This window comes from Pinus tabuliformis, chromosome 5_2 (genome assembly GCF_031772625.1).
Source record: "Pinus tabuliformis cultivar Carrire ecotype Pingquan chromosome 5_2, CPIR1, whole genome shotgun sequence".
In the NCBI taxonomy this organism is placed as follows: Eukaryota; Viridiplantae; Streptophyta; class Pinopsida; order Pinales; family Pinaceae; genus Pinus; species Pinus tabuliformis.
Window position 1 is genome coordinate 155,439,552 of NC_142306.1, and position 13,093 is coordinate 155,452,644.

The 13,093-nt window shown below is 42.6% G+C and overlaps 1 protein-coding gene across 6 annotated transcripts in view; it reads right to left on the minus strand.

Annotated features, from left to right (window-relative positions):
• Window positions 1–3,449: 3,449 nt before the first annotated feature.
• The window catches only part of LOC149157990 (uncharacterized), a 459,039-nt gene continuing 449,395 nt past the window's right edge, over window positions 3,450–13,093 (minus strand). For 5 of the 6 annotated variants that reach the window (XM_089436071.1, XM_089436075.1, XM_089436074.1 and 2 more), the window contains exon 21: window positions 3,450–4,053. In XM_089436071.1, coding sequence (XP_089292197.1) covers window positions 3,769–4,053 — 285 coding nt within the window. In that variant the 3' untranslated portion in view covers window positions 3,450–3,768. Of the gene's footprint in view, window positions 4,054–4,199; window positions 4,235–13,093 lie in introns of all 6 variants that reach the window. The other variant, XM_089436076.1, reaches the window with a different exon arrangement.

Below are 13,093 nucleotides of genomic sequence, written 5' to 3' on the forward strand. Positions count from 1 at the left end.
TACATTAAATTAGCTAAAACATGCTTAATTCCACACTTCGATAATGCAACAACTAGCCCTAATTTTGGCAATATGTAGCAACAAGAATAATAGAATCAAAATTTACTTACAATGTTATACGGTATATCCAACCAACGTTTCGTTTGCTCAATAAAGCTCTAAGACGAGAGATAGCCCAAATCCATACATCAAAATTCATCCATCTCCAAAAATATCCAGCAAGGAAAAAGTGCGAAAATTGTCTATGATTAGAGAGATCCCAAGTCAAGTGATGATACAAATGAATGTATTTAACATCAATATATACACTCCTAAAGAGTTCGAATTAGCCTATGGGCCTACATTAGCCCTTAATGATAAAATAATGTGCAAATAAAACCCCCACTGGTGACAAGCCCACCAAATTAGCTCATAACTTTAAAACAAACCTTACAAGGGGCCAAATAATGATATGTGCATGTCGTAGGGCCTTCTAAAGGCTCAATATTATCTTGAAGTGCCATATTGAGGAATAAATTCCTCAAAATATGATGGACAAGGGGGTGGCCCCTTGTTCTCCTAGTAGATCTATTGTGCTCCCATTTGGTATGAGGGCACATAGATCACCCCATGGGTCTCCATATGAATCAGAGATCCTCCACAGGGGTCCAAGTGGTGGAATGAATGCTGCTATGACATCGTACAAGTCCTGAGACACCTATCAAGAGTGTGGGGCTCCAGTGGGGGCTTGCTGGGCATAATGTACCAAACATATCATCATCATCCCAAAAGTGGATCGCTAGTAAACTCTGAGCATCCATGAAGATCCATGGAGTGTTGTCTACTGCTGTGGAGGCCCATGGCTCTCTATGCATACCCTACATGTGCCAATGTAGATCTCTGGGAATTAGGATCCCATATAGGGAAACCAAACCCAAATGGAAACCACCTGTACTCCTGCATAAGATTCAATGCATCCCTTAGGCTTCCATTACAACCAGTCATTAAAATAACTAGGTAAAAAACTTACAAATCATGGATAACAATGTGGGCACTTCATAATGGCATGCCCTTCCATAGTGGGCTTTGGCATGTGCTAGTATCTCCAAGCTCCAAAGGAGGTTAACCACATACCTTATTAGGTGGTTTCAGCCCTTAAAGGGGATAGTATGTCCAAGGTACATCCCTCTAATGGGGGTGGCAAGTGACAAATAGGAATGAGAGGGGCAATCTTGGGGCACATAATGCAGCATAGGGGTAGTTGGATAAGGGAAAGCCCACACCCGAATATGTAATGTATAGGATGGAGCAATCATGATACATGAGGTGCCCCGACCTTGATTTTCCACCTTTCTTCATATACCTTTTGCCTTTTATGAATTTTCTTTAATTAACTCCTTGGGGCTCAAAGGACAAGAGCATGATGTGTAAGATATAGTAGTGATTACCCGCTTTTAAGTAGGGTTGTGACAATCATGGGTTCCTGAATGATAAAAGATGCTAATGTAGGGCCTATGGAACCAGGGTGATGGCTAATGATTGGGGTAGAATTCATGTAATGGCTTTTGCCCACGTGCTAATTATTTTTGTCTCGACGATCTTTTGCATTTTGTGGTACAATTTTTTATTAAATGTGGCCATTTATGCTTCACACTTTTTCTTTTAATTGCTTCAACCTCCAGGGCATCATTTTAGGCATGACCCAAGGTGGGGACAAGGGGATAGGGAGGCTAGCCCTATGTGGACCCAGAATGGGAATGTGTACCCATGTGGGAGAAAAGATGAATGGGGGTATAGTGAGTGGATAGGGAGTAATATGTGCAGATAAATGAGAGGGACCACGCACCCAAAGTTGGGGTTTCCCAAGTAGTACCACCCTAGAACCAAATGATCAATAAGGGAGACCCCACAAGACTAAGATCCAAGGGTAACAACAAAAAAAAATCGAGGGAACAAGAGCACAAACTAAGCCCACTCTTTTCGCCAAATCCCCCCATCAATCCATACCCATAAGTACCCATGATAAGTAAACCCAATACTCAATTACCAAATGACAAGACATACCTTTAGATTCGGGAGGTCCACCTTCAAACATACGTGAATACAAGACGATGAGGGACCACATGGCTAGCTCAGGTGGCAGAGAAATGGCACAACGAGCTACTAGGAGGCATCAAGGGGCTACTCGCTGCCGACTAAGGCTCATCATGGATAAAAATTTCTCCTGGGGATATCACCCGCAAAGTGGTGGGTAACAAGTCATATTTGTAAGTACAATCCAAGTGAAAGATCAACCAAGGAAGATATTAAAGACCATATTTGAATCTCTCCTCAAGAGTCTTACGTAAATTTTAGTATTCAATAGGATCAAAACCCTGCCAGATAGATCATTGAGTTATAACTATAGCTTTTCACATATGAAGCACACACATTATAAAACAACCCAACAACAAACTGCTACTACCTTGTGTCTGTAAGGGCAATGCATTTTCCCAACTCAAATGAATACCGTGATCACTGCTAAATCAGTAATGTCATTCAACATTGGAATTATGTACTTTCCATAGCAAGATATAAGCAGGCAAATAAGTTCAGAATAGAGCTATTGGGCACCATTGTGACTCTTGGAACTATAAATTCAAAAGAACTTGTACTTGTAGGTCTCACTGTTCACATAATAAGACTATAGAAAAAACTTGTATAGGTTATATATAACAACACAACAGAGGGTATTTGTTTGTTTGCAAAGGAATCATACTTTTCATCTGCTCTGGCTTGCCGCCTTCTGTCTCAACAATCTGTACCTCAGAAAGTTGTATCATTATAGTGCTTCTTAAGCTTTTATTAGCCAGGATGTTTAAGGTCATTATTTCCCAATGATGCATCTTCAAATAGATGAACATTGCCAACAAATTGTCCTCTTGCGTCTATAAAATTCTCCCTGTCAATGAATGATTGTACTATCTTAGGGAGCTTCATCTTGGGGATTGAAACTGTAAGATTATTTACAGTACGATATTGGCATCCAGTTCAAGCACAAGCAGGTAGAAAAGCACGAATGATCATACTCCAACTAAAGACAGTTGCTAGTCAATCAGTAATAAACGGTAAAATATCAATATAGATAAGTTGGGATGTCACACAACCATGAAAAAGTTATGTATGCAATTGTCATTGTGCAAAAGAAGACACTGAAAATATGGCCACTTTTTGAGAATCAAATGCTACTGGTTCACAAAACAATTATCTTAGAAGAATTATGAGATTCCTTGTATTTTCCATTATCATCACAGTTATTATTTGATCATTGGAAGATACATAGTCAAGGAATTACTTAATTGTATGAAACAATTTTAACAGGCACCATCATATGGAGGCCAAGTTAATGGTCCAATGTACATTGAAGTTAATCATTGTATAAATAAAAGAAGCATACTTCAAATCAAAACCAAAGGAATTTTAAGAAACAATTATAATAAAAGAATGTTCATGAATTTTGATAACAGATTAGTACATATAATGATACAGATTTTGGATGTCAAGAATGTGATTTTCAACTGTCTCCCACATGCTCCAATATACATTGAATTTAATCATATATAAATAAAAGCATACTTTAAAACTAAAGGAATTTACTGAAACAATTGATATCAACTACTGTTCATGAATTTTGAAAAAAGAAAAAAAATAGTACATATATTGATACATATTTCGGATGTCAGGATTGCGTTTTTCAACATGTTTCCCATGCTGATAAGCTTGGTCCTCTGTCACAGTTTCTCCCATTCTTCATGCACCTCTTTTCAATGCCTGTTTCTGTCTGTTTTCTGCTGCTAATACAGCAGCAACAGCTGGGGGCAAATTTCTAAGCTCTCCCATATGTTGCACTTCTTCAAACCCCTCTCTACATTCTTCATATGATGGCTCTTGTTCACCAGAAGAGAAAAGTAAATCAATATCTTTCAGGGTAAGTGTCGAATGATCATTTTTGTGGATGTTACCAAAGCATCCAGAAGGATTGACTGGTTTGCTCCTGTTCAGCTTGTAGATGCTCTCTTCAACAGTTTCCTTCACCTATCAAAATAGCAAAACCATTTTTTAACATCGTCCTGCACCAAACATCTTAGGTGGAAGAATGTTTTTCTGACAATATTCAATTGAACTATATGCCCTTTTCTAACTACAGGCTATTTTCTATAAAATGGCTTTGACTAACTTACAGCCTGTGTAATAAGTTCAAGTCAACAACTGGAAGCTGTAAAGAACAGGAAATACATTATTACTCAAGGAAGAATATTCAGGTACGAGTGAGGAACAGTGACAAAAGCAAACACCTTCCTAAATAATCATAAATCTTTTCAATTTATTTTTCCCTTGTCATCTGCTCTGCTATGTCACCATTTGAGACAAAGTGCTAGCTGACAACTCCATAATGAATTTCTACTGGCTACATTCTCGTCGGTTTGTTTGAACTTTGGACTCTAGAAAGAGGGAGGGGAAAACGTCCCTAGGGGTGCCATTAATATCTTCAAACTCCAATTCTTCAATGGAGTTTGTAGAGTGACTGAATTATTTTGTCTGGTACAAATGAGATTCAAGGTGCCCACTAATATCTGATTGCAAGTGACTGCAGACCTGGCAAACAAAGTGGCTGGGAAAGAGCTTTAAATGAAGTAACGTCAGTTCCTTCGTCACTTGTAATGTCTTACCTAAAAGAAATGATATTCATTGAGAAGCTATACGATTAAAATGAAAATTATCTTCATGCAAAACCCATTGCGAATCCCTACAAAATCTAATTGGCTTTAGAAATATAAACATTCAGTCTGATAACTCAAGTTTTCACTCTAAAAATACAAGCACAAAAAAGAAAATGATAGGTATAGTAGTTAGCATATGTGCATGCCTACTCAATCAACTAAAGGTGTGTGATGATGAAGTATAGCACTGTCTATGAAGTGGATAGCACCATGGTTATAGAGGAAACTAGAAAGCCAACTCAAAGTTTAAATTTCCCAGTGAAGACTTTCCTAAGATCAATAAAACGTGGTCATCACTACCCCATTGGAAAAGTAGCTCACTCATGACTCCACCCGTTTACCATCTAGCTATATGCACAATACACCCTAGCTTAGTGCCTGGCAGCTGCTTAACATAATGAGACAGCAATGCGGGGTTGTGCTTTATAGCTATGGGTGTAATTAATGTTCCATTACATGTACTTAATGTACTCTTGATTTAGTGGGAATTTAGTGTCTTGGATGTAAGGCCCTAATAGTCCATCATGAATGCTGCAATTCTCTATTACCAGAAATGTGACAAGGGCATTCATTCCCTGTAAAAAATGGTTAATAAACAAAACAAGACAGAAAATGCTGTTTTCTATGGCCATTTCTGTTTCTCAGTACCCAAACTGAATCTTAGGAAACGATAGAACAAGGGGCAAGGTGGGCGAGCATTCAAATCTTGTTTAAATATAAACAAGAAAGAGAAAGTGTACTGAGTATTCGAATCTTGTGTAAATAATGTGCCTCTAGTCACGATTTTTATGCATATATTAAATATGATTGGTCAAACCCTTATCAGCTTGCATTCATATTCATATTGCCATACACAACTTCTTCTATACTTTTGTTTCTGTTGTTTTGCATGTAGCTGAGAGGGACCAAAAACACTAGTTCTGAATCAATGGGACGGACTCATGCTTTGATTATGGGGAAATCAATAGAGGTTCATGGAGGCCAGAGGGCAATCTACACCTCAGAAAATGCATCGAAGCTTACAGAGAAGGCGAGTGGATATCTCTTTCAAAAAAAGCAGGGTTGTGCCCACTTCGCTCTAAAGTAAAATATTATATCTCACATGGCCGACCCTTTTAGGGTTTCTGATTTATTAGAATCTGTCTTATCGATTGACCGCTGGTAGGCAGTGTTACCCACCACCAGTGGGTGACCTCATAGGAGAAATTTTCTCCTAGATTTGTCTTCAGCCAACAGCCCCTGACAGCCATCAATGTAGCCGATGTTGTGCTAGATGTCTCCACTCCTTGAGCCGGTTATATGTTCCCTCACCCATCTGTTGAGATCATATATTTCAAGGTGGGCCATCCAATCCTAAAGGTATGATTTTTCATTATGTAATTGGGTGCTTATGCTTGTTTTTCTTGGGCACATTTGGGTATGTACTATGGATTGTTGGGTGACTTGAAAGGAGGAAGGGTTTTCACTGTAGTCTTGTTCCCTTACCTTAGTTGGGGGGCTAATCCTCAACCCTAGTCCCGTGGGATCTCCCCTACTGGCTTACAACTTTAGGATGGGCACTACTTGGGAAACCCCGATTTTGGTAGTGTGGTCCTATTTTCCCATTCCACATTTTTCACTCCCCTTAGCACATTGCATGCCCTATTTCATCATCTTCCCTTTCTGGGTCCACAAGGTTTTGGTATCCCCCTCCCCTTGTCCACATGTCTGGGTCGGGCCTAGAATGATGCCCCGAAGATTAATGCAACTAAAAAAGAAGATAAAAGAATAATATGGCCACATACAAAAGGAAAATGTACCACAAAATGCAAAAGATGGTCGGGACAATAAAATTTAGCATGTGGGCAAAAGCCAAATATGAGCTCTACCCCCTATCATTTTAGCCATCACCCTGGTTCCTAGGCCCCCTATGAGTGCCCTCTGCATCATTAAGGAACCCATGTATGTCCCAACACCAAGTGGGAATGAACTGCCCCACCTTAACGGGGCAATCATTGCTATACCATACACATCATGGTCGCATCCATTGGAGCCCTGAGCAATAAAATAAAAGAAAAATTAATAAAAGGCAAAAGGCAAATCAAGAGTGGAAAAAAAAAAGCCAGGGTAACTCATGTACCACGATTGCTCCCTCCTACATTCATATACTCAAATATGTGGACATCCCTCATCATTACCACCCTTGAGCCTATGTCATTTGGCCTTGAGACCCTAGTGTCCCCATCCACCTCATCATTATCCACATGGCACCTACCACTTGAAGGATGTACCTTGGACATGTCCTTCCCTTTAGGGGTTGGGAACACCTAATAGGGTGGTTTATTAACTACTCCTACCAAGGGAGGTAACACCATTACATGCTCAAAGCCCCAAATCTAGAAGGGAAACCCACTATGAAGTGCCCATTTCTGCCCTTGATTAACGAGCTTATTCACTCAATTACACTAGTGAATTATTTTATCTGAGTGTGGGGAGACACATTGGATCTTATATAGAATTGGCAGGTGGTTTCACTTTGGGCTTTGCCTCCATATACGGGATCCAAGCCCACCAGAGGATCATATTGACACTTGTGGGGGAAGCGTTGAGAGCCATGGGTTTCCATCATGTGACAAAACATTATATCATGCCATGGGCAGCCTCAGCACCTTGTTCATTGCCCCACATTATATGGAAGTTGATGCACTTGGACCAATATTGCCCCCATCAGGCTTAGCATTGTATACAGGGTTTGGCAGCTGATCTAAGGCCTAGAGAAGGTTTTTCTCATCTTTGAGACATGGGAGGGAAAGCACCATCTTCTGTGCCCTCATTTGGAGCAGTCGACAGGGTTATTTTACACCAGGAGACCCATGATACCACTACTTGTGCCCCAGAGGCACTTTGGAGCATCACATGATGTTTTACTTGGAGATCTAGTGGCCACCCCCTTGACCATCATTCATGAAGATCTCTTCATCATGGAACTTGAGGACTTGATTAGGCCTTCCAACGATCCTCCTACACCATCGCTACATCATTTTGGATGGCTTATCTTACACTTTATGAGCTATTTGGTGGGCTTGTCACCAAAGTGATGTTATTTTGCACATTAAAATATTTTTAGGTGTATCATAAGCTAATTCGAACTCTTAGAGATGTTGATTTTGTTAGGGTCCCACCCTAACCCCCTTATTTATGTCATGGGATCACGTCATGGTCAAGAGTCAATAAAGCCCATATTAATATTTGTAAGTGGTTACCCCACAATTAATGACGGGACCACAGTTAGTTGCAAATGGGCGGTAGTATTAGATAGATGGTAAATGGGCGGTAGTATTAGATAGATGGTATTAATAAAACCCACGGTATTGGCCTGTGGTATTGCATGTATGAGTCATATATAAAGGATAGAGACTCCCTGCGAGGAGTATCGTGTCTTGTTTTGTAATCGAGCTCTGCTCTATTGGAGGTTGCCCCCTCGAAGAGGCCTGTGAACATTTCTCTCTGAGTAATAAAATCATTGCTATTCTGTGTTCTGGGTATATTTTCTTCGCATATTCTGTGTTCTGGCCCCTGGGTATCTTTTCTTCGCATATTCTCTGTTCTGTATTACTTTGCAGGTTAAGAGCATAACAAGTGGTATCAGAGCTCTTTCCAGGGCTCGGTGGGATCTCCAAATTTTAGCAAATTTTTTTTTGGCTAGAGACATGTTCCGGCGTCTTTAAACCACGGGATCTGTCATTAAGCGCATAAACCTGCGGATTTGGGGAGGCATGCACGCAGGAAATACAAGAGGTGGTCACGTCTGTTGGACTCCCTTGTAACCCCTGTGGGTACCCCTTCGAGTAGTAGCGCATTAGACAGAACCGCGCACGGACTGTCTTCCACGTACCCTCTGGGTATATAGGAAGCCCCCTAGCTCCCTTGAAACCTCGCCATAGATAAACCTTCGGCCGTTTTGTGGCTACAGTACACCGAGAACAACACTCGGAGAGATTACTCGCCCGTACGATAGGGTAGTCGGGTTGTACGGCTAAGGGTACGGTCGATCCTCCTTAGTTAGAGCCCTGAAACATTGGGCCGAGTACTACTGTCAGACCCTTATGTATATTGCGATCTGTAGCACCTGACACTCCTCAAGACCATAGTTCCCTTTCTATCGGGGGATCACACATCACCTATTCCAGATCAGCAAGTGCAGCAGCAGCAGCCGACATCAGTCCTGCAGCTCCATCAGATCAGCAGCAGCAGTTGTTCCACCATTCAGATCTCTCAGATCCACCAGATCGGAGTAGTTGTGAAGGGTTCCTGTCCCTGGATATAATTTTCGCAGGACTTTTGGCGGCATTGACATTCTGAGGATTTGGCGACTGCAGTATTGATCAGGAAGGAGGAAGAGTCTGAGATCTTCCGGGGCGCTTATTGGTGACCTAGCCCATCAGAATCAGGACGACGAGCTGAGCAAGGTGGTACCATTCAATTTCTTAGTAAAAATTTTTTAGGCGGTCCCAATTTTTCATCAGGTTGGTGTATGGTAGAAACTCGCGCTCAAGCGATGGCCAATGAAAGGATCGACAAAATTGAAGACCATGTGAACTCCCTCCAAACTGCGGTGAAGAATATCGAACTTGAGCTTAAAGGAATAAGTAACCAGATACATGATGCACTCCCAAAGGGCAAGGAGCTAGCCCACGAGGAGGCATATAATGGCCATGAATACCATGAGGGTGAGTCTAGCCACTCTCATCACGTCTGGCACACCCATCCACCACCCAGTCAGCGACCTCCCAAGTTGGATATGCATAAATTTGACGGTTCTCACACGTCCGCATGGCTAGCACAAATGGAGCAGTATTTCCAATTGAATCATATCATAGATGAGGGGACTAAGCTTATGGTGGGCACCATGTACTTGGACAATGAACGATGGCAATGGAAGGAATGGCATCAGCGTTGCAATGGACATTTTCAGAATTGGGCCCAATTTGCCAAAACTCTTCGCAGTCGCTTTGAACAGGAAGACTCTTTTTTGGGGCGTCTCACTAAGCTCCGACAGACGGGTACAGTGGAGGAATATATTACTGCTTTTGAAGCCTTAGCCTTTCGCACTAGGGGTCTCACAGATGAGTTCTACATGGAATGCTTTATCAGCGGTCTTAAAGAAGCCATCAAAGCTCAGGTTCTACTCCACCACCCTCCCACATGGACAGAGGCTTGCCAGGTAGCCCGTAAGGTGGAACGTGCATTAACAACCCAATCCAGCCGCCCCAACTTCCCCGCTAAAGGTCGTCCCTCACAGGCTCCCAATACGACTCAGACACTTAAGATTCAAAAGGTGTCACCTGCGGAAATGGCCGAAAGAAGGAAGCAAGGACTATGTTACTACTGTGATGAAAAATATTCCCCGGGTCATAAATGCAAAGAGCACAAGTTTTTTCAAATAGATGCCACTGACTACAGCTCCACCGAGGAAGATCCACCACTTGAGGAACCGGAGGCGATCGAAGAAGATAACCAAAGGGAGATTGTATCTGATGAACCAATTATTTCGCTAAATGCATTGGCAGGAATTTCTTCCCCTCAAACTCTCAAAATCAGGGGTTTTCTTAAACATCGCCTAGTAGTAGTCTTGATTGATAGTGGAAGTACCCATAATTTCATCCATCAAAAGATCGCTGAAGCAGCACATTGTTTCGTCCGGGCAGTTTCTAACTTCCAAGTCCAGATTGCAGATGGGGGCACAATGAAATGTGAAGGTCGCTGTGAAAATGTCAAAATTCAAATGGGGGATTATCAATTGAAAACCCACATGTTTGCAATACACATGGGGGGTTGCGACATTGTCCTAGGCGCGGAATGGCTCTGCACTCTTGGGCCAATCACAATGGATTTCCAGGAGTTATATATGAGTTTTAAGCAGAACAACTCCACACACACCCTCCGTGGACTACAGGCGGGAGCCCCCTCTATCATCAGCTCGCATAGGATGGAAAAATTGTTAAAAAAGGGCCATCATGGAGTGGTAGCTCAATTTAATGCCATCCAGGTAGTAGACACCATGCCTCTGCCAATTCATCCTGAGATGCAACAGATTTTAGATAAACATCGGACGGTCTTTGACAAGCCTCATGAGCTTCCACCCTCGCGAGGGGAACATGATCATAGCATCACATTGGTTCCAGGGGCCCAACCCCCAAATGTGCGGCCATACAGATATCCGTTCACCCAAAAGAATGAAATAGAAAAAATCATCAAGGAATTGTTGGAAGCAGGTGTCATTCGTCCCAGCATTAGTCCTTATTCATCCCCAGTGGTCATGGTCCTCAAGAAAGATGGGGAGTGGCGGATGTGTCCCGACTTCAGGGCCCTCAATAAGTTAACCGTCAAAGATAAATTTCCCATCCCGGTGGTTGACGATTTGCTGGACGAACTCAATGGGGCTCAATTCTTCACTAAGTTGGATCTTCGCTCAGGCTACCACCAAATTCGCATGAAGGAAGTCGACATTCCCAAGACAGCTTTCAGAACTCATGAAGGCCATTACGAGTTCCTGGTCATGCCATTTGGTCTCTGTAATGCCCCCTCTACTTTTCAGAGCCTTATGAATCACCTCCTCAAACCATATCTCAGAAAATTTGTCCTTCTCTTCTTCGATGACATCCTCATCTATAGTGGCACTTGGGCGGCACATCTTCAGCATGTAGATCTACTCTTGCAACTGCTCCGCACGCATAAATTATTTGTCAAGATGTCTAAGTGTGCGTTTGGCATGGAAGAAGTTGAGTATTTGGGCCACATTGTGGGGCGTGAAGGTGTCAAGGTGGACCCCAAAAAGATCCAGGCAATGCAAGAATGGCCTCAACCTAAGACCTTGAAAAGCTTGAGAGGATTTTTGGGTCTCACAGGCTATTATCGTAAATTTGTCCGCAACTATGGCCGCATAGCGAAGCCCCTAACGCAACTCCTAAAGAAAAATTCCTTCTTCTGGAACGAGGAAGCACAACAGGCATTTACCGCTCTCAAAACCGCCATGTGTTCCACTCCCGTCTTAGCACTACCGGACTTCACCAAATCATTTGTCATTGAATGTGATGCTTCGGGAACAGGTATTGGAGCGGTCTTAATGCAGGAAGGGCGACCATTGGCCTTCACCAGCCAACAACTAAGTGGGAGGAATCTGGGCCAATCTACCTACGAGAAGGAAATGATGGCCATCTTACATGCAGTCGAGACCTGGTGACCTTACTTGTTGGGGCGACGTTTCCAAATCCGCACAGATCATCACAGTCTTAAATATTTTTTGGAGCAACGCCTATCTTCCCCACAACAAAATAAATGGTTAGCCAAAATGTTGGGATATGATTATGAGATCATTTACAAGAAAGGGAAAGACAACAGGGTAGCAGATGCATTGTCGCGCCAATTTGAGGAGGAAAGTACTCTGCTCGCAATTTCCCTCCCCATTCCAGACTGGATTGAAGAGGCTCGCAGGGAATGGTTTTCACATCCCGGGCTCTCCCAACTCACTTTTCAATTGCAGGTAGATCCTAATTCCAGCAAGGGCTACTCGTGGCATAATGATATTCTTCGCTACAAGGACAGAGTCGTAATATCACCAACATCCACCCTCAAAAGTCGCATTTTGGCAGAATTGCACTCATCTCCCATTGCAGGACATTCGGGCTTTCAGAAGACGTATGCTCGCACCAGAAGATCATTTTTTTGGGCCGGCATGAAACAGGACATCCTTACCTTCGTAGCAGAATGTGACGTCTATCAACGCCACAAAGGGGAAACCGTCAACACACCAGGCACATTACAACCATTGCCCATTCCGACATCAATTTGGACGGAGGTCTCCATGGATTTCATTACAGGTCTTCCAAAGTCTGGGAACAAGTCAGTCATCATGGTGGTTGTGGACCGACTGTCGAAGTATGCTCATTTCTGCGCCCTACCCCAACCATTTACACCAACTTTGGTTGCTCAAACTTTCATGGATCAGATCTTCAAATTGCATGGCATGCCCACTTCTATTGTGTCCGACCGCGACCCAATATTCACCAGTAATTTTTGGCAGGAGCTCTTCAGAATACAAGGCACTCAACTCAAACTCAGTACTTCATATCATCCGCAAACAGATGGTCAAACCGAAGCCGTCAACAAATGTCTAGAAACCTACCTTAGGTGTTTCACTTCAGAAAAGCAACACCTTTGGGTACAGTGGTTACCTCTGGCGGAATGGTGGTATAACACCAACTATCATGCCACCACCAAAATGACTCCCTATGAAGCAGTCTACGGACAACTTCTGCCTTCCCCTACTTCTTATCTCACGGGGTGCTCCAAAGTACAAGCCGTGGATCAACTCC